The 20612-nt window shown below is 37.9% G+C and overlaps 1 protein-coding gene across 4 annotated transcripts in view; it reads right to left on the bottom strand.

Moving 5' to 3' along the window:
- Positions 1 to 20612, bottom strand: part of SHOC2 (SHOC2 leucine rich repeat scaffold protein) — a 70765-nt gene that overhangs the window by 6532 nt on the left and 43621 nt on the right. For all 4 annotated transcript variants that reach the window (XM_037399928.1, XM_037399925.1, XM_037399926.1 and 1 more), the window contains exons 4-8: positions 8234 to 8364; positions 4411 to 4599; positions 2990 to 3112; positions 724 to 861; positions 101 to 218 (exon numbers count right to left, since the gene is read on the bottom strand). In XM_037399928.1, coding sequence (XP_037255825.1) covers positions 101 to 218; positions 724 to 861; positions 2990 to 3112; positions 4411 to 4599; positions 8234 to 8364 — 699 coding nt within the window. The remainder of the gene's footprint in view (positions 1 to 100; positions 219 to 723; positions 862 to 2989; positions 3113 to 4410; positions 4600 to 8233; positions 8365 to 20612) is intronic.

Below are 20612 nucleotides of genomic sequence, written 5' to 3'. Positions count from 1 at the left end.
TTTGTGGCCTCGACTTATGAGCACAGTAGATGCCTATCTTACATGTCAGCAACTGCTTTGGCGCAGGCACACTGCATAAAATCAGAAAAAGGGATCTTACCAATTTCCTCAGGAAGGTGTGTGAGAAGATTCTCTCCAAGCCCAAGGTGCGTCAAATTGGTAAGGTGACCAATACCTCTGGGAAGGGTGGTCAACTGATTATTAGTCAGAACCAATTTCTAAGGGAAAAACACATTTTAAAAAATTAATGACTTTTTGCTTCGAATGACACCAAGTAACAAGATACATAGCTAATAAATTGATTCTCCAGCATTTGAACAAAAAAATTTCCACCCCTCAATAACATTTCGGACCTCTATTAAGCACCACTAAATGTAAAAATAAAACAGTGCATAGTAAAGCCTAAATATAAAAATAAATATAAAGTAATGCCTAAATATAAAAGCTTCCATGAACATGATGGAAATCAGAGACTATTCCTGTGGCAGTATTGTACTCATGCCACAACAGTTAAAAACTCCTCAGAATTTGTTTGTTCAATATTAACTGATACACTGGTGAAGAATTAGTGGGGACTGATTGTTGATGAAGTTGCACAAGATTCTTAACTTTTGATTCTATGTCCAGACCCAAATAGTTTGCCTCATCAAACTAGCTGTAATTAAATCAGCATGGTGTAAATAAAGGACGTAAGATATTTATCTTGGCCAATTATTGTTTCACCTGCAGATCCTTGAGGTAAGCTATTTCATTTGGCAAGGATTCCAGTTTGTTTTCCTCTAGATCTAACTCTCGGAGTTTCCGTAGATTTCCAATTCCATGGGGAAGTTTCTTTAGGAGATTGTTTGACAAGATAAGAACCTCAAAAAAAAAAACAAACACACAACCAAACACACAGAATTTCAGCAACACAGTAAGTACAGAATAAGATACAACAGGATCTTTTTATATTTTCAAGTAATGAAGTCCAAGATTAGCCTACATTTAAATTATGGAAGCAAACTGAAAAGATAAAAACAATAAAAAAATATTTTAATCACTGATTTTAAAGTCTTTAATGATACAAATATGACATAATTCTTCAAAATATTATTTTGCATAATAACAAATGCAAAGCAAAACCAAAGAACACCTTATTTCTTCAAATCACCAAAGAAAAACAAGTTTCTTCCTGGACTTCCCTATAATTTTGTTATGTTTCCTTATAGCAATCTCATAATCGTGTTTTGCTCTATTTGCTGTGCTTGCCAAGTCCTCCTTAAAAAGCTTAATACTTCCTCTTCTCCCTGTGTCCCTTGGTTAGGAGCAGCAGCAAGTAAACATACAGATTAGAGCCCCTAAGCAGAACACTGCATAGGCATCCACTGGCAAAAATAATATTTGAAAACAGTCTCCTATCACACACATGCCCCTACTACTGTGTTATCCTCTTGTTTTTCTCCTCCTTTCTAAGTCGAACTATAAATACCCTAGGTTCAAGAAATGTATCCTTATTTGCAATGTCAATTAACAGAGTTACTCATTATGCCACAAGCAAGTTAACAGGGGTTACACTAGTGTACCATTTTTTCCTCCAGAGAAGTCTTGCAGTCCTTAGAAGTAATCAAGCCTCATAACAACATGTGAGTAGTAAGGTAATTAATTACTGGTTAAACAATGCTACTGTCTAGTTATTTAACAAGGCACATTGAAACACAAGGCTGTGAAAGAGCACCCAGTGTGGCCCTCACGCTAGCCACACACAGCTCCCTCTACGCCAGCCAAGGTTCCAAATGCCTGGCTGCTACCAATCCCAGTTCTTGTCACTTCATGTAACACGGAAACACCAAAGGCAGGATCAGAATGAAAAACCAGGCTAAAATCTAAGAGAAAATCAAAATTAATAAAAGCCAAAGTCTTAGCATTAACACAAGCAGTATCTCGGTGGAACTTCCTTTATGCACTACGATATACACAGAATGATAAGAATAGCAACATTTTAATCATGTATCAAGAAACAAAAGCAGGAACAGAAAATACTACCTACACGCAACGCAGCTGACTTAGCACTGCTGTGGGAACCTTCACTTTTGTGTAAACACCGTGCAAATAATTCTTTCTATTTGATTCTTTAATTACAGAGAAAAACAGTGCTAACATGTCTGCGGACCACGTGGCTCTCCAGCTTCAGCAGCTGGCAGACCACCAGCAAATCCAGCTGTTAGAGGTTGCTAACTCCCAATCACATCAATCACAGCCTTAACTTAAAGGCAACTGGGCCACTAAATAGCTATTACTCTGCCATATAATTTTTGCCCCAAACTACAGGAATTATTAACTATTCAGAGCAGCAGTCGCACTGGAAATTTGCCATTTCAAATATGCCATTTGCTATTGTACTTAACAGATTTTTCCCAGCCACTCACAGCTATGAATTTCTCTCCACTGCCCAAATAAGCACCACTACTTTTATGTCCCTCCCAGGCTGTTAAGTTTGTCTCTGCTTGTACCTTGAGAAACAGGACTAGGGGACACAACAGGTTTAGTTCAGTTTCAATCTACGAGTGTGTCCTCCTCTAGGGCTGACTATTCCCACCCCACTGCCTATGAGGCTCAGTGTTACAATTCGAGCCTGGCTGTAGACCATTTCATTATGTTTTTCTGAACCCTGCTGTTTCCATGCTGGTCTCTCCAGGAATCAGACTGAGTTCAGTGCTGTTGCATTTACAACACTAACATCCTGTTGGGAAAAAAATTTTTTTCTACGTAGTTAAAAATACACAGGTACTTAGCCCTTTGTGCACAGGCACTCACTCGTCTAGAGCCTAAAGAACAACATTCAAAAAGCTGTTGACAACAACCATACACAGATGCAACACACCTAATTAAACAGCATACATACAGATATTTATTTGGCTTTATTTGACCCAAAAGTAATATTAATTAAACCTGAAGGACAGAACACCTATTTGCAGGGATTCACTTAGCTGTTCATTTACACTCTTCTCACCTCAAGAGAAACAAGCCCAGATACATCCTCAGGGATTTTTGTGAGCTGATTAGTCGCTAAATTCAGTTCTACCATACTAGTCCAAGTCCCGAAGTCCAAGGGGAGGGAGGTCAGCTGATTGTCCTGTGATTTAACATATCAAACATTTAGGGTCTGCGCTTGCAAGGAGTTGGCAAGGCATCTGAGAGATTAAACAAGCTGCTTACAAAATACTTCATAACAAAATAGTCAATTATTGTATCAGAAGAATAAAATGCTGATAATTGGCCAAAAGTTTTTTTAATTCCTCCAAACATAATAAATAAGCAGTCCCAACCTAGAGTTACAGAATTGGCTCTGTGTTAATAATACAAACTGAAATGGAAAAATTAGAATTACATAATTCTCAAGGTTTCATGACTCCCAGTAGTTAAATGTTTTTTTGTCCTTTCTTTACTGACTACAATGGAGGATGGGTAAAAAAAGAAGAGAAAATTCACCATAAACTATAAAGGTGCTATCAGCAATACTGGAATCCTAAATAGATACAGAGTTTGCTAAAAAAACAAACAAACAAAAAAACCCAAACCAAATCCAAACACACCACACAAAGGAAATAAAACTTAATGGCTCAGAGTAAAAGCTTCTGAAATGAATCTGAACATCTTACTGCTCAAAATTGCTACAAATTTTATCTAGACCAGACACTACAAAATGCAAAAAAACCCCAAACAACAAAACAACACCCCAATGCAAATATCATACAAAGTCCTGGTAAACACGCAAAGTTACAAACTATGATTAAAAGTGGTCTTAATGCAAATTGAGAATCCATTTGTGTCAAAAGATATTCTAAAACAGCAGCTGAGCTTAGCTACTGTTCAAACGTATTTTATTTTTTTTAAATAATTTGAGAACTTGAAATCAACCCATTCACAGCAAAACATCATCCCTTTTCCCCAGTTCTCTTCACTCTAAGTGTATGTAGCATAGAATTAAAGGTTCTTTTCCTGTGTTTTACTATTGCGAAAAGTCTCCAAACTTAGGTTTTGAAAGAATATATTAAATAAAGATATTTTACATAATTTTGTTTATAATCTAAACTGTGTTACAGTGTGTGGGGGAAGAAATAAGCTACTCTGCATACTCATGTCCAATGTGAATGAATATTCAAGAACGCTGCAACCAATTCTCTTATTTTCATTGTTCAAACTCAAGCAAATGTGACAACAGCTTAACTAACAAAAATAAGCACAAATTAGTAACATCTTGATAGTACATTTTTGAACTAAATACAGAATTGTTTCTATATGTGACAGCAGCAGTGTCCATTTTGGAGTGATAAATTAATTCCTTATATCATTAAGTTTGCCAGAATTCATGGAGGAGCAAACAGTGCTCCTCATTGATTTTACACACAGTAGCATGTTTCTGTGCCTCACCTTCATGTTCAGCTTACTTAATACTTTAGCTCTAGAGAAAATTCCAAAGGGGATTTTATTGATGCGGTTGTGCTCCATATTGAGAGAGTAGATTGTGGAGAACTGGGACGGGCCACCCACGGGATAGGACTGGAAGCAGTTCCTGGCCAGTGTTAAACTAGTCAGTTTGACAAGGCTGGATAAAAGACCCTGTAGAGAGAAGAAAACCACCCAGGAACTTAGGACAGATTTATTTGAATACATCTCTTTTCCCTCACGGGTCTAGTTATAAATGTTCCCCCACCGCCCCTCAAGTCCATCCCCTAAGTAAGTGTTGCAATAGGCAAACCAGCATTAAATTTGCTAAAACTTCCATCAGTGAGAATCTCTGCTCAGATCAGCCACTACCTTATTTCCCCCTTTCTCCTTACATACTGCCACACAAAAAACCCAAACACATCACATTTAAAAGCACAGGTTTGGGAGGTTTTGTAACTCTTTCCCTTCCAAGAGGATTTTTTTTTAATAACACAGTGCTCCATCTTGGGCAGCTCTGCAGGGCCCAGGGGCAGCAGCTGGCAGGCACAGTCAGCAGCGTGTCCATCCTGAACAGCAGCGTCTGCTTTGGCCAGTGCCACCCAACTGCAGCTCGCTCAGATTTGATGCCTGTTCGTAGCCGAGAGTGGGGCCCAAAGAACAAGTTATCGATGGCATGCACCCATTTTCAAACAGGCATTTGATAATTCCAGTGCAAATCTTTGTTAATTTAATAAAAATCCATATTGTGATCACATCTGGTAGAAGTTGCCTTTTAGGCTGTAAGAGTTCCAGATGATCGGACAAGACAGAGGAAAAGAATGGGAAGGGAAAGGTTTGGAAATTGCAGGGGTTTTTCTTGTTTTCAAAATATTCCTAAATAGGTACTATTCCACCTCCCCCACCACCTTAAGAAACAAAAAGCAAGAATCCTGGAGTTAAACTGGATAGCAAAGGTCACCCACTGAATCCAGAGTCTCATTACACTTTGCAATCTAATTAGATTCTAAAATTCTCAGCAGCGCAGATCTCTGAGTTTATCTGTTACTTACGTGCCAAGCACATTGCTGGAACTGTGGAGATGAATAATGAGATCTAAATTACTGCTGTAGTGTCACCTTTGCTTATTACTATGCCAACTTGATTTCAGCCCTATTTGCTCAAGTATTGCAGAAATTGGAGATTTATACATGGCGTTACATACCATAAATAATAAAACATCTGCAATCAGGAATGAGCAGTAACAAGATAATGATTCCAACCATATTCCTAATGCCAGTATTTCTGGATTGCAATTTCAGTGCTACATTTACTGTAAAAGCTTTAAGAACATGGCTTTGCTGTTTCACAAGGAAAACTTTGGCTATTTTTCTAAACAGTTCATTAACATTATTGTAAATAACACAGGATTAGACAGGGACTTGTCTACATGTCATGGTTAAAACTTTTAAGCACTGAAATAGAGTTCTGGGAGCATCTCGGCAAATACCAGTGAAGCAATTTCCCCCCTAAAGACAAAATAATGGATCTTCAAGTCAGTATTAACCTAACCTAATCATTAACTAGTATAATCTTTGATTAGGAAATACTGCTTCTAGCTATACTTTAATTAACAGATATTCTTTGTCCCAGGGTAAGGCAGTCCCTGAGCTCTGTTACAAACACACTTTATTGCTTCAAATGGATCTTGGCATTTCAAAAAGCCATTTTTGAAGTCTGCTTCCACACAAAAAAATATTAAAAATATGTTAGCTAATACACTCTAATAGCCTAGAGTAATTAAACACATTTGAAGGGAAGCAAAAGAGCTTGGCAGTACAAAGAGAACAATGCTTTTATATCTATGAGAGCTGTGGCAGTGCTGCCTTCTACCAGCCCATCCTTTTTAAGATAAAATATTTATTAGGCATTGTGTCAGCAGCTTCAGCTATGTTTTGAAATTCAGAAGTTTCTTCTACAAATACCGTTCCTTGTATTATAGCACAGAATGTTTTACTTTAAACAGATTATGGTATATACACTTCTGCAAGGTAGCAGCTTAAGTGTTAACACATCGTTGACAAATATTCATGAAGGCAGCACAGCACAAAGAGTTTTGTATTATGACTGAGCATATTTTAAAGCAAGTAATCATCTCTCACATTAGCTTTTTGAAATTATACCATAGTTGCTTTTATCTTATGTCTGGGTGGGGTGGGCTAGCTTAGCTCTTGCCTTAAAAGCAGCCTGTTGGCTTTCACTCAGTAGCATTTTCTTAAATGATAGTTTTACTCAAAAATTTATTAAATTCTTTGTTTTCAGCCTATCATTGCTGATTTCAGAAATTTATCTGAAGGAAAGTAGTTAGTTACTGCACTTCGTTACTATGAGTACTTTGCCTAATTACAAATACATTTTGGTTTTTCAATTCTATACATAGTTTCCTATATACCTCTTCAGATAATATTTTAACACAATTTACACAATTTTAAAACATTTAACAACTGGTTATTTATGCACATTGCAGGGTGGGGATGACATCTTAGGAAAGCAGTTTGGACCATCATTAAGACAGAACAGAATATAATGCTGTGTCCTGAAGCCTTCATCTCAAAAGGTCCTAAGCAACGCAAGAAATATTCAAAATAAGAATCAATCACATCGGATTTCTCTTCTGTCATCAGAACAATTCTTCCCAGACACTAATGCTTCAAGTCAAATATTTTTCTCTGAATGTTTACTAGCACCAAAAGTATAGAGTATGCGGCTGAGCATCTCACACTCTGCTGCCCTGATAGTCTCAAGAAACTAAGAAAACAAAAGGGTTTAAAAGGTATAACCCAGCAGTTTAAATCATTTCAAGATGCGCAGACATGAAAGCTGTATTTTAAAAATGGTCTGTAACCTACTAGCTATTCAGGACTGTGAAACGCAAGTCTACAGAGGCACATTTCAGACAACTCTAGAGAAGGAGTATACAAAAAATGTACAGATGCACTGGGGACTAGGACCTTCTGCCTCTTCACCCCAGAGCTAGCAAAGCTCTCTGTTCAGGGAATGTGTTAATTGTAGAGATTGACAAAGTGGCTCCAGAACTACTAACTATGGACATTTTCCTTGGTCGCACACTAAGCTTGAAGCAAGAGACACGAAGGTAAGACAATCAAGTGCAGCATCTATGAAAAGAAAAGCAAGAAAGATTTCTCTTCCCCTTTCTCCCATGGTCCTCGCAGAGTCACTGCAAACTGAAAAATTATGGAAATTTTTATTTTCTATAACTGATGGAAGGTGTGTCAATGAGTTGCCAGATGATTTTGCATTGGTGTCAACAGCACACTTCTCCACATTAAAATGAGAATGCTGAGGCCAAGTCACTGTGAAAAGCTTTACCCGCTCTCTTAAAGGTCATTCTTGCCTCAATTAGATGGAGAAAGATATTCCATTTTTCATTTTTCTGCTTTCCCACCTCCATGAAAAACTGAGAAGCACTTATCTAGCTTAAATGGTGGGAACCAGGACTCCTTATTTGAGGAAGGTTCTTCTAATGAGACAGGAGTCAATAAAACACACATGTATTGCAAATAAAATCACGTGTATTGCTCCCACTTTTGACTGTAGTTGTATGACATTCGTTCTTCTGTACTAGTTAGATACACCTAATATGTACAGAATTGCGACATTTCACGTTACACACATGTAGATTAAAACAAAGGTTATTGCTCAGAGTTACGATGCAAGATGAAATACTTTCACATGTTTCAATCCCTCTACAAAACACCAATGCCTTACAACAACATACCCACCCCAATCCACTCCCTCTAATTCTCACCTCCGGTAAAGTAGAAATGTTGTTGTTCTCCAGGTTCAGTTCATCCAGTTCACTGCATTTTGCTAAAGACTTCGGAATTGCTGACAGTCTATTGTACCTCAGGCCGAGACGACTTAGACTGGACAGATTTCCTAAAGGTAGGAAACAGGCAGTAATACATCGTTAAATTAACAGAAAGGCACAGAACTAGGTCTGCATTCTGATTCTTCTGTTGTCTCACACTATACACTTAAAACTTTTCAGATGGTGAAATGGAGCTATCATCCCAAAACAGGGGAGAGACAGATTACAGTGCTTTCCAACACTGAAGTCAACCATGCAGAAATAGATTGTGCATATTACATATTCTTCTTCAGTTGTGTGTAATACAGTAAGGGCAGTTGTCCTTCTGTCCTAATCTTTCTATCATCAAACAACTCTATCATTTTCCACAAGTCTCCAAAATGACTTTTTAAAATTACAGATAGCGTCATTCAGTGTCATGACTCATATTACCAGAACTTGGGCACACATCAAACAGCTCAGGTCCTGGCAAAACAACTTCATCTGCGGGGCGGGGGGGGGGGGGGGGGGGGACGGGACAGGACAGGGGGGGACAGACCTTTAACACCCTCCAAAAGCAACAAAGTCTTTAAAAAGTGATAGGGAAAAGAAAAAAAACTTTCCAAGTTTTCTGAATGACACTGAAGGAGAAGCCTGATGGAAGTCCACAAAAACCTGGACAACAGCGCATGTAAAAATATTTCTGCATATTGCCAGGCCAACAGTCCCAGCTGATACGTATTTCTGTCAGGAAGAAATTCTTGAGAAACTTCCAACTTGAAAATTTCTCATGTGAAGCTCCCTTTAGCTCCAACCATTACCATCTAAACAGGTATTCAAGACCAAAATCAACTGCTTAAGGATGTCTTTGAACTATATGGTGCTGAGGCATTTAGACTCTCTTGCAGATAGTAAGACCTTGATATCCACTGAAAAGTCAACTGGCAAATAGTTACGAGAACAGTGCTCAGTCTTCTGGCTCATCCCTATGATCATAAAACGTGTCTGTGCATGTGCATACATCCCACCAGTGGAGCTTGTGAACAGATTCACACAATCAATCCATTCCTTGCAAAACATTCGCTATTTTACACTCATTTCTACAACCACTCATGGTATAACACATTTGTTCTGCAAACTGAAGTACCAGAAAGACATATTAGAAAAGAAACATAAGATTTAACAAATGGCAGCAAGAATCACCAGAAATAATTTAAAAAGATGAAGGCAGCTTAATACGTACTGTATAACTACTCATTAAATAAAGGCTATATTAATGTCTAAGGATATGTACTTATACAAAGGTTATTGGAAAACAGCAAAGGAGGAAGCAAAAGTAGTGTATGAAATATGCTTGGAAGCAAAGGATAAACCAAAATAAAAATAAATGGAGATTGAAAATCAATACAAATGCTACAACGGGATCTGCTAGACAGAGGAAAAGGAAGTCACAAAATACCTCTTTCCTAAACTTGGTCAAAATATACCCTAAGACAGACCCTACATCACTGAATAGCTGCGAATGTAGCTAATAAAAAACTGGAAATTGGGAATGTTGTATGATTCACTGTAGTGACTGAAACTGAGATTCACAAGAGCAGTGAAAGTAAAAAAAACCCAAACAACCAAACACAAACAAAACCCAACAAACAAAAAAGCCTTCACAAAAAAACACCAACAAAGGATGAGTTTTCAGTGCATAGCCAATATTTCACTAACAAGCTTCGTAACAAATTTCACTTAGTATCGTCAATAACTAAACAAAAGTTAAAACGACAGGTAACCACCCAGAGTTGCCTAACTAGTAACATCTCCCATTGGAATTTTTATTTATATTTTTCAAGTGCTTTCTTTCTGAGCAAGTATACAATTATCTTTTGCAGAAGCAGCAAAGAAAGTCTTCCCTTAACCCAAAAAAAGCATTTAAAACCCAGGGCTATCAACAGCTCACAAATCTTCAACTTTTGAGGTTAAATACTATAGTGCATCTACACACTAAAAAGAACAAATAAGACCTATTTTGATCCTACAATCTACTAGTATCAAGATGCACATTTGTATGTAACGTAGCTATTTCCTGCTGTATTTGATGAGATCTGCCATTGCTGGCTGTATAGGAAACTGGCCTCACTTGACACAATAGACATCCTATTGTAAGGCACCAAGATCATTAGGATTCACTGTTCTAGGGATGAACAAAGCACATCATGACTGCATTTGTCTGAATTGTTATTTAATGCTTTACTGTCAAAACAAACAACAAACTTTACACAAGATATTGATCCACTATTCTTTTTCACTACTTGAACCCTGAGTTAGATGCTGATCTGGATTCTTCAGGCAAAGAGAATGAACAGGGAACGGCTCTAGCAGACAGCATGATGCCAACTGTTGCTTAGCAATACAACGTCGCTATGCCAATTCCCAGATTGTGAGCACAGGTTGTATGTATATGGCTCTCTTCCTACCAGCAACGTGGCATTTCAGAAAAATGAAACAAGGCAGCCATTAGAGAGAGTCAAACTGTACCGTAATTTTCCCGGAGAGAATGACACATGTTGGCTACCCTCATGGCATTATCAGAAAGGAGGCATAAATAGCAGCTCCCAGTAACTTTTTCTTATCGTAAGTAGCATTTCTCAATAGAACTTTATCACTGTTTCTCTACTAGTTATCTTCCTCCTCCTTGGGAAAGGCATGCAAAGGCATAACAAAAGACACATCCTGCATGTACCACATTCCTTGTGATTGTTTTACACACCACAGCACTACAGACAGTTACTCCTGAGAACAAAAGCAGCAAGATTTCAGCTGGAGCTTCATCAGTAGCACCTCTCCCACCGGTCCTAGAAGGGCTGTCCTGTACCCAGCTGATGCAGGCAGTATGGGCTGCCTTCTCATTTCCAGCCAGAATTTATTTATATCTCATTTATAGCCATTTACCCTTCTGTCAACAAGACTCAGATAACTTTTCGTCCTCATCAGAGCTCATACTCACACCTCATTGTGAATGCATGTGGTGAGAAACCTTTATCAGCTTTTATCTTCACATGCTGGAGAAGCTAAATCTTACTCTCCTCTTCACAGAAAAAGGATGATTTTTAGAGCTCTTCCATCTGCTCAGTGTGTTAAAACTTACCTTTTGTTTTGTTTTGTTTTGTCTTTGTTAAGGAATGCTCAGGTGTAAATATTTGCCTCCATAGTCCACAGGCCAGTATGCTCAGACCTCCCTGCCGGCTCTCTGACCACCAAGTGACAAACTCCAGTTTATAACAGAAACTGTTACAGGTTGCTAAACAGCACACCTTGTGCAGTGCATGGTCAAAAGTGATCCCATTTACAGCTCCCTGAGCTCAGGACCACCTAGCTGATACTCATATTCGGAGCTGCTTTGCAGCGCCTACGCTCTTCTCCATCTTCTCCAATTCAGCGACTGGTTTCTGAGATGACACCGTATTAGGTACTTTACTGACATGCTGTCAAGTTAAGTCAAGAAAATAAGGAGAGGAAGGTAACAACTGATCACGATCAACTCATTCAGACAGTCATCAGGATCATTTGCAGCTGTACTTTTGCCACTGAAACCATACCTCAGCGGTTCCTCTAAAAGAGCCCCTCGCAGGTAGGAGTAACTCAGAAAATTCAGCACTTGATGTTCATGAACATGACAGTGTGATAACCAAACTGAAAAGCAGCTACTAGCACAAAAAGCAACAAGCAAAATCCTTTCCAATTTGTTTTATTATGAAGCCCATTACAAAAAAAAACTTGTAAACTCAACTGCCCCATCCGATGGTACTTCTAAAAATACGATACTGAAACCTGACTAAGCCCTAAACTTATGTCAGGTCTAAGAAAGTCACTGAAAAAATTGCTTTAGTTCAATTTCTGGTGTAAACAGTCACTCTTGTAAGTCAGGTTTCACACAGCCACCTTGTTTCAGGTCCATTTTCTCAGCAGCAAAGCATTCTAACACCCATCACCGGGCTCCGCTTTGCCCAGCCCTCAGGTTTGAGGCAACATAAATGCTGAATTCATAGTAACTTCACTGGGGTGACTGAATATCTTTCTCAGGGTTAGCTGCAAGTTACACCAAAATGAATTAAAAATGCAAATCCAGAAACATTAAATTAAACCCTGTTCCTATAAAAGGGACTCTAAATAGATGGTTTAAACTGAATTCTTTATTAAAGGTACCTCAAAAATATTGTCATAGAAAGAGCAGGTGTTTGCCAATCCCAAAACAAAGGGAAGACTTAAAATAAAGCAGGAAACCATGTTTACAAAACCACGCTTTTTAGAAAGACCACCTGAAGTAGTTCCCCAAGTAGAAGCAATACATCTCTTTCTTGAATATTTCAAAATCAAAAGGAACAGATATGTTAATAATTAAAGAAATCCAAACTCTTAATTTAAAGTCCTACAAGTGCTTTCTAAAGGGAGTGGCAAATGCTTTCTTCTTCTGACATTTACCACACCTCTTCCCTTCCCTCCCTTAGTTAAAATAATCCTTCAAATTCCCTATCCTTGGATGAAGGATCATTACTTTGTATGAAATGTTACTGCATCATTACTAAAAGATGGGATGATTAGTCTGTTTTATATAACTTAGTTCATCAAGCTAGTTTGCTATAATAATCAGTTGCTTTCTCCTAAAAAACCCAGAAGTATCAGATCAATTTAAAATCTGCTCACTAGAGAAAACTCTTCTGCAGATAATGTTAGAAACACAAATTGGACTTAACAAGAGTTGTGCACATCAAAACCCCGTAAGATTTTAATCAAAAGTATATATGAACCTCAGCATGCAACAGAGATTTGCAAGTACTTCCTACAAACAACATGGCACCATTCAGTATTTCTGATGGTCTAACTTCTATAAATATTCTTAGATTTTGATTTGACTAAACTTTGCACAAAATGAGTAGCCACCTACTAAAGAACATGTTTTACATGACCACAGATTACTTCATAGCGCACGGTAACCTTAATTCACTAAGGGATCTTCTTCTAAAAAGATTAAATGCCCTTTTGCATAAAGAACATACCAAACATCACTTCTAACAAATAGAAAGCAAGAGCTACATCCAAAATTAATTTAAAAGTTTAAGAAAAAATGAAATTTAATGTCAGTCTTAAAAGTAAATACATGAATTAAGCTCAATACACCACATCACATTAATTGTAGTGAGAATAACGAAGATAATACGGAAAAAAAACCCAAAAAGAGCTTCAGTGAGTATGTTACAAAGCAGGTGGGACCTAAGGGCCTTAAGAGAGTTGAAAATTGTATAGGAGAGACTAGACAAGCTACAGATGGCCAGCTATGGACAGAGATTAAACACTGCATTCAAATATTTCAACAGTGCTCCTAGTCTAAAATAGCTGAAAGTCAAGAAGATGCCTGTATCACACTTTGTACTTACTATATATTAGTTTTTCCAGATGTCAGCCATATTCCATGACAACTGTTGAACAGTTGCACAGATTTTTAGGTGAAAGGAGCTGTTGACATGTTTAATCTAATCTCTTGTCAGCAAACCATTTCCCCTGATAGCTACAGAGTAAAATGAAAGGCTTCAGATAAACCATTTCAACCTCCAGTTGCATTCCACAAGCAAAGACAATGTCTGCCAACGTCCAGCACTGGGACAGTGCGAAGTGACTGGTCCAGCAACACATCCTGAAGGGGATCTCGGTGAGCACGTCGCAGAGGAAAGCAGAACAAAATCCCAGTCATTACTCATCTGGTCTGGGGGCACCTCCTTCCTAAACCAAAGCCTATAGATTTGTACAAACGTCAACTTGCAAAACCAATCAATCAACTGAGAGAGGTCAAATCCTTTCTACAGCCTGCAGGGCTAGAACATCCCTAACATCTAATACAAAGGCTGATGTTTTAGGAAAACTGGGAATGGGAACAGATGGGGTTGGGAAGGCAACCATTCAGGAAAACTGCAGAAGAGAAGAGATTCCCTTCTGATCATTGCTACCAACTACCAAAGCCAAAGCACGAAATGGAATTATACTCTTCCAAATATGAAGGTATCGTTGAACACAACACAAAGCTTGATTTACAAACTCTGGATGTCACCATTTTAACAGTAAAGTGCTTTTCAGTGTATTTTAATTTTTGTTTTCAACCACCAATACCTCCTGATATACCAGGCCAGCATAGGAGACAGATTCAGACTCAAAAATTACAAGGGTCAGCAGGGTCCAAGACCATAACTGTTGCCAACTGCATACACGTGAAAGATGCATGCAAGATGCTGGCAAAACATGAGTGACACAGGCTCAAGTATCTGACATGCAGCGCACAACACCTGCATAAAGCTAGAGGGCACAAACTCTTAGTGACATATTTCTGAAACTCTCTAAGCTATGAAAATTCAACTTCATTTAATATGCGTTCATCAAAATGCATGTAACTAATAGACCTTCTTGTCTTGATTCTGATGTGTTCCTTTGAATCACTCTTCCCTCACGCCTGCTTCTTACATAAAGAAAATAAGATTATGGGCTTTTTCTTTTTGCACTATACAAATCATTCTGAAAATGCTGAGCTGCAGTTATAATGTATCTGTACATATTGGTCTCTGCATCTAATTACTCTGTGATGGCATGCACATTCACTAAAATAAACTGTCCCCATCCTAGTCTTACCAGGCAGAATATCCAACCAAAATTAAAAGTATTTTCATAAATACACGCCAAATCAATACACTCAAAATGAATAAGCCAACAGAAGCTAGCCTAATTTTTAAAGAAAACCAGTACATATGTATTTAACTATATCAGGCTTGCACTGGAGATTTATTTATTAAAACAAAGGGAAGTTATGACCATCTGAAAATGATACAAAAATACAAAAACACTTCCCATTGCAGAGTCAAAAGCACTTATTTTGTGCTATCAAAGAAACCGTTGTGAAGTACGAATTGAGTAAAATGCACAGTAGCACAATGCAACTGAAATTTATTTTTTTCATTGGTAGTCTTATTTTCCTTTTCAATTGACTATTTAAAACCATTCTGTGAAATTAAAGATTTATATAAATTAAATCACACTGTAACAACAGTTTATACCTAACTGGCAATGCAGAAAAAACATTAACCTTTAAGTGATAGATGAGTTTAAGTCTGCTTTACTATATAAACTTATAAAAGGTGTAACACATGAATATACATTTATCATTTTAGCTAACTAAGGAATGTGAGAATTATTGTATGTAGACCAGAGATCCACCTAGTATCTTCTCTCCAGAAAAAAATGCCCAACAGCAGATACCAAGAGAAGAACCTAAGAAAAGGTGAAAGCACACCCTGAAACTTCCCCAAGAGCTGGGGGAAGATGCAACAGCTTGTGGCCCAGCGACTTCCCGAATTTAGAAGCAACTGACACATTTTTCTTCTGCATAATTGTCACATTGCCCTGTGAGCTTTTAGCATCTACAGCAACCTGTGCAAGCACCGAGCCCCAATGTTCCCCACCCTTTGCATGCAACACAGTCTGCTTTTTACTGGTTTAAGGTCAACACCTCACAGCTTTGCTTCATCCCTCCCATTCTGCTGTTGGAGGAGGCAGTGAGCAGTCACTTCCCACTTACCCTCTCTTGCCACTCACTGTTTTCTAGCCAATTTCACTGCTTTACATTTACTAAGTCTAGAATTGAAGCCAACAAGAACCAGAAGCTTCAATCCCTTTATGAGACCACCATGAGAACCAGCAAAGGCTTGTAATAACACAAAAATGAGAGTAAAAATGTGGGAGGCACTCCCTTCTACCATAAAAAGAAAAGGCCAGGCTTATTGCAATTACCCAGTACTAGAAGAATCTAATTAAAAATGTTTCATTAACAGCATAGCCCAAGAACAAAACCTTAGACAAAGCACTGAACGCCGATCGAATCTCCCGATGTGAGCCTACGGAAACAGGCTTGATCCTGCAAAGTACTGGATGCTCACAGACCAAAGCACTAGGTCATGTGATTAAATTTTAAGAATAAGAATATTGCCATCAAAGCTGGAACAGGAGATGCGCACTTTGCTCCATCAAAATGGTGAGTAATTAGTAAAATCAAAGTCATCAGTCACATATGAACATCACCCCCGAGCGCCAGGGGAGCTGCAGGTGCTCTGCTGGGTCTCATCAGGACCAGCACATTTGTCAGATGTTTCAGAGTAAGATTTCTCCAGCTTTTGCTAATCCTGCTAAACTTAAAATACCATTTCTACAAAAGTATCTTTACTAGGATTTCTAGAGACTTAAAGCTCTCAACCACAATTCGTATAACCTGAGATGTACCAATTACGTATGCCCAGTTCTGGTCACAACAGTTCATGTTTCATCAACTGTATGTTTTCAAAGGCGTAACAGTGCTCTCAAGAGGTACGCTAGTTAGAGGCTTAGTTCGTAGCACAATTTCAACCATCAAAAATGGCAAAGCTACTCCATGTATTTGCTTTCATAAGAGTTGTGATTTCAGCTTCTGAGCTATTGCCACAGCGAAGGGCAGAAGTATAACACAGGGCTTTGAATATGCCTCTCATTTTCCTAACCATCTCTCAGGAACAGTGCCATGTCAGACACTGGAAAGTGTGTCAGTGATGAATTTTTTGTGCTTTTAAAGTATCATTTTGGAACATTTACAACTGACTATTATTTTTCTTATTAAAACGCCAGTTGCCTTAAATGTCCATGAGTATGGCACACTTGACTACATTAAAACCCACACGTAAACACACAAAACTAGAAAATTACAAAACAGATGAAGAATCTGATTTTTTTTAAAAGCTGTAATTCTGTTTCTGTTGAATTTCTTTCTCAAATAAGTGTTTCTGTGCTTTTAAATAAGAAAATGTGAACACATTTGTACAGAATGCTAAAATTAAAAGTTCAAAGGGGGAACACACACAATGGGGTATTTGCAGCACAAAATTTTCTAAGCCAGTTTGTAATCCAAAGAAACACTTCACTCCACCCAAAATTTGCTTTCTGTCTGTCTCAGAAGTCCTATTATTTATTTTAATATAAATGGTATGTTCTTCACCTTCTTTTATATATATCTTTTGGATATATTAGTGTGCCAACTAAGTATACAGAGATAAGACACTGTGTAAACAAAAGTAGATTATAATCCCCCCCCAAAAAAAAACCCAAACATGGGGGGGGGGGGGGGCGGGGGAATCTGCAATTAAAACACTAAGCAGCTAAGATCCCGCTATAGTTTTCATTCTAGATTTGAGACTCCTGGAACTTGCTAAGCCGTTCCACAAAGCTCATTTTTCATACAGGAAGTGATCTAACATACAAAGTACTTCGCAATTTTCAATCAACAGAAATACAGATATGAATGTATTAAGCCAGTATCTATGAAGCAAGACATTAGGTCACTTCCTGACAACTAATATCTAAAATCGACATTTGTTACTGCATGAAAGTGTGCTTATACAGCGTTAGTTGAAACAAGAACTTTGTATTTTTACAGAGTGGGTATGTTGGCTCTGCTACCTCTGCAATCATTTCTGATGCATAATCCCTTCCCTGCCACTCCCCAGCATGTCACCCTCCAACATCCCTTCCTCACCGCTCCGGAACATTTCAGTACAGTATTGTTAGTCAGAAAAAAAGCTTCTTTCCCCCCCCCCCCCCCATTTTTTTTTATTATTATTATTATTTGGCAGATTCAGAAAGCTTTCTGTGGTAAAATCAAAACTTGGTTAGATAGTCCAGCCGTGAAATTAAAGAAGCATTGTGCAAGGTGTTTTGTTGAGAGACAGGGAAGGGGCAAGGGAGAAACAGAAAAGGAAGGGGGCTGTTTGTTTTTCAAAGCAAGTTGACAAAAACATCTCTCAAGGAAAAAAAAAAAAAAAAAAAAAAAAAAAGAGGCCTCCATCAAAAGAGTGTCAGTGAGGGAGGAAGGGAGAGACCTGGCAGTAATGGAAAGTCTGTTCCATAACAGGAGGCTCATAGGCTCATAATACATTAACTATTTATAATGAGCAAATATGCTTAGTCTTTTTTGTAGCCGGTCTGCAACCCCCACCCCAGTTTGACTGAACTGGGGAAACATTAACAACACTTATATATGAAGCATACTGAAACCTGGGTGTAAATGTTGCAAAAGAAAAGCCAGTTGTGCCAAACACCAGGTAGATATCCGCGAGCAGGGAAGAGAAACTGGAGTGAGAGATGGAGAGGCTGGAAAGGCCGTCCCGCAGATGCATGCCAGGCAGCCACGCGCCATTTACTTGCTGGGTTTTTCTCAGTACTCTGTGTCTCTCGCTGAACAATCCTAACCACAAAGCAAGCTGTAATCTAAAAATCAAGCCACAACTTGCTTTAATGTTGAATCAAAAACTGTGATGACTAAGAAATAAAGCCAATGTTGCTGAACTGGCTACGACTGCCTTTTCTGAAACTTGTACAAATGTAGGTTGATTATTATCATTTAAGCTGGAGTTTAAAATTTTTCCCGTCAGATTTCAATTCTGGCTGCTTGTGAATTAAGTGGCACAAATACCAATTTCTGATTTCAAGTTTTCACTCGAAAAAGACATGCTCAGCTACTACATTTTGGTCAACAGAAACAACAGGTATTTTCCAGTGGAGCAAAGACTGAACCAGTATAAAGTTAAAGACACAACAGCACACTGCTGTCTCTTGCCATTATTCATCTGTCTTTGGTGGTTTGTTGAGCTATATAGCATCGATATTCAGCTCAGATAAGCACGTAAAAAGACAGCTATTTATGTTTAAAAATAAGTAACTTCAAAACACTATAAAGACAATGCAATGGAAAAACAAAACAAAGTAGGCAGAAATCCAGTCCAACCAGGTATGAACCTGACTCAATAGAAACCACCTAAGCTTACAATAACTTTCTGAAGAAATAGATGAGTCCAAACTATCTTGATTGCATAGTCAGCAATTTCCTATCTATCAGAAATTACTTAACTACCTAAGTAACTCTGTGCCTCTGCTACTCAAAGACTTTTCCCTGTAAGCACAGTCTTGCAGCACATTGTAAGTAAGATTTTTGTGGTCCTCTGAGAAGTTCAGTGACTGCCAGTCACTCAAGAACTCAGTAAATCGTACTGCTGTTCTGCACAAGAATCAACAATAGTGGTCTATAAGCCTTGACAATGGAAATCTCACACTTGCTTAAGAGAATTTTTCCCATAATTGCAGTTTATCCAAAGATCTCACTTCCTAAATGACATATACACTACACAAGTTTTATGTAAAGCAGCTTTTAATAAGACTTACAAAATAGCTACAAAAATAAAGGCTATGCTTATGAATTGTTTAAGTTAGATGCAAATTCCAGATGGGATGGGATCTCCAGAGTTTAAAAATATCATCAATTCAGGAAGGAAGTTTAGCTCCAGTGGATACTTCATCAATGTAAACTCTGTTCAGGTCAAACTTTCTAAACAAAAAGACACAGTAATGCCACACTTAACAATTTACTACTGTAAGAAAAGCCAAAGTGGTGTTCAGTGGTGCCTCACTCTTCTGCTCATTCACTTCACTATGTGTTTAAGTACAATACTGAAATGTTCAACATTAAATAATGTTTAAGTGATAACACTCATTCTTCTGAGTATATTCTGGTAACAAGAGCTTAAAATCACAATGACCTTGGGTTTTGTCATTTTAAAATCACAGCATGCATCTTTTCCTGACATCTGTTTAATGATGTAATTAAATAGAAGTCCTATTTCGTTGTTTCATCCTATATGAGATTCTGCAACTGACCAGGACAGCGTTTATTTCAGTTCATTATTCCCAATCTAAGCTGCAAACCCTCTGTATTTTATTGTATTAGGGCATGATAACTTTGTGGACTTGGAAGGTTTTTTTCAGTTGTTCTACCAAAGAGCATAAAACATACATAATTCATTTAAAACATTTATCTTTCTAGTTCTATTTTTCTTTAGCCAAAGATGTTATTTAAAACTATCTGCCACAAGTATTACATTTCAACTACAAGTCTTTTAGCCTTTTATTCCTTTATATGCTCAGTTTCATTACAGAACGGACAGACAAGCTGTAGATATTTACTCATAACCACAGAACACCTTGAATCAGTTAGGAGTGATGGGTATTTTCCCTTGTAACTCTCATTCTTAGACCATGCTGCACTCCGCAGCATAGCTAGATTTAATAGTGTAATTCAGAAGCTAGAAATTACAGTTAAGGTAACATGCACACCTTGCTTTTAATCTCAAGTGTGAAACTGCCTTCAGCTGAACACCAGTCATTCTACAGTCACCACCTAAACACTCATTCTTAAATTTGTTCCTCTTACTGAGCATTTTCAAATAGTGAT

The sequence above is a fragment of the Falco rusticolus genome, chromosome 9 (genome assembly GCF_015220075.1).
Source record: "Falco rusticolus isolate bFalRus1 chromosome 9, bFalRus1.pri, whole genome shotgun sequence".
NCBI classification, from domain to species: Eukaryota; Metazoa; Chordata; class Aves; order Falconiformes; family Falconidae; genus Falco; species Falco rusticolus.
Note: the sequence above shows the minus strand (reverse complement) of the source record. Positions and strands in the feature narration are given on the sequence as shown.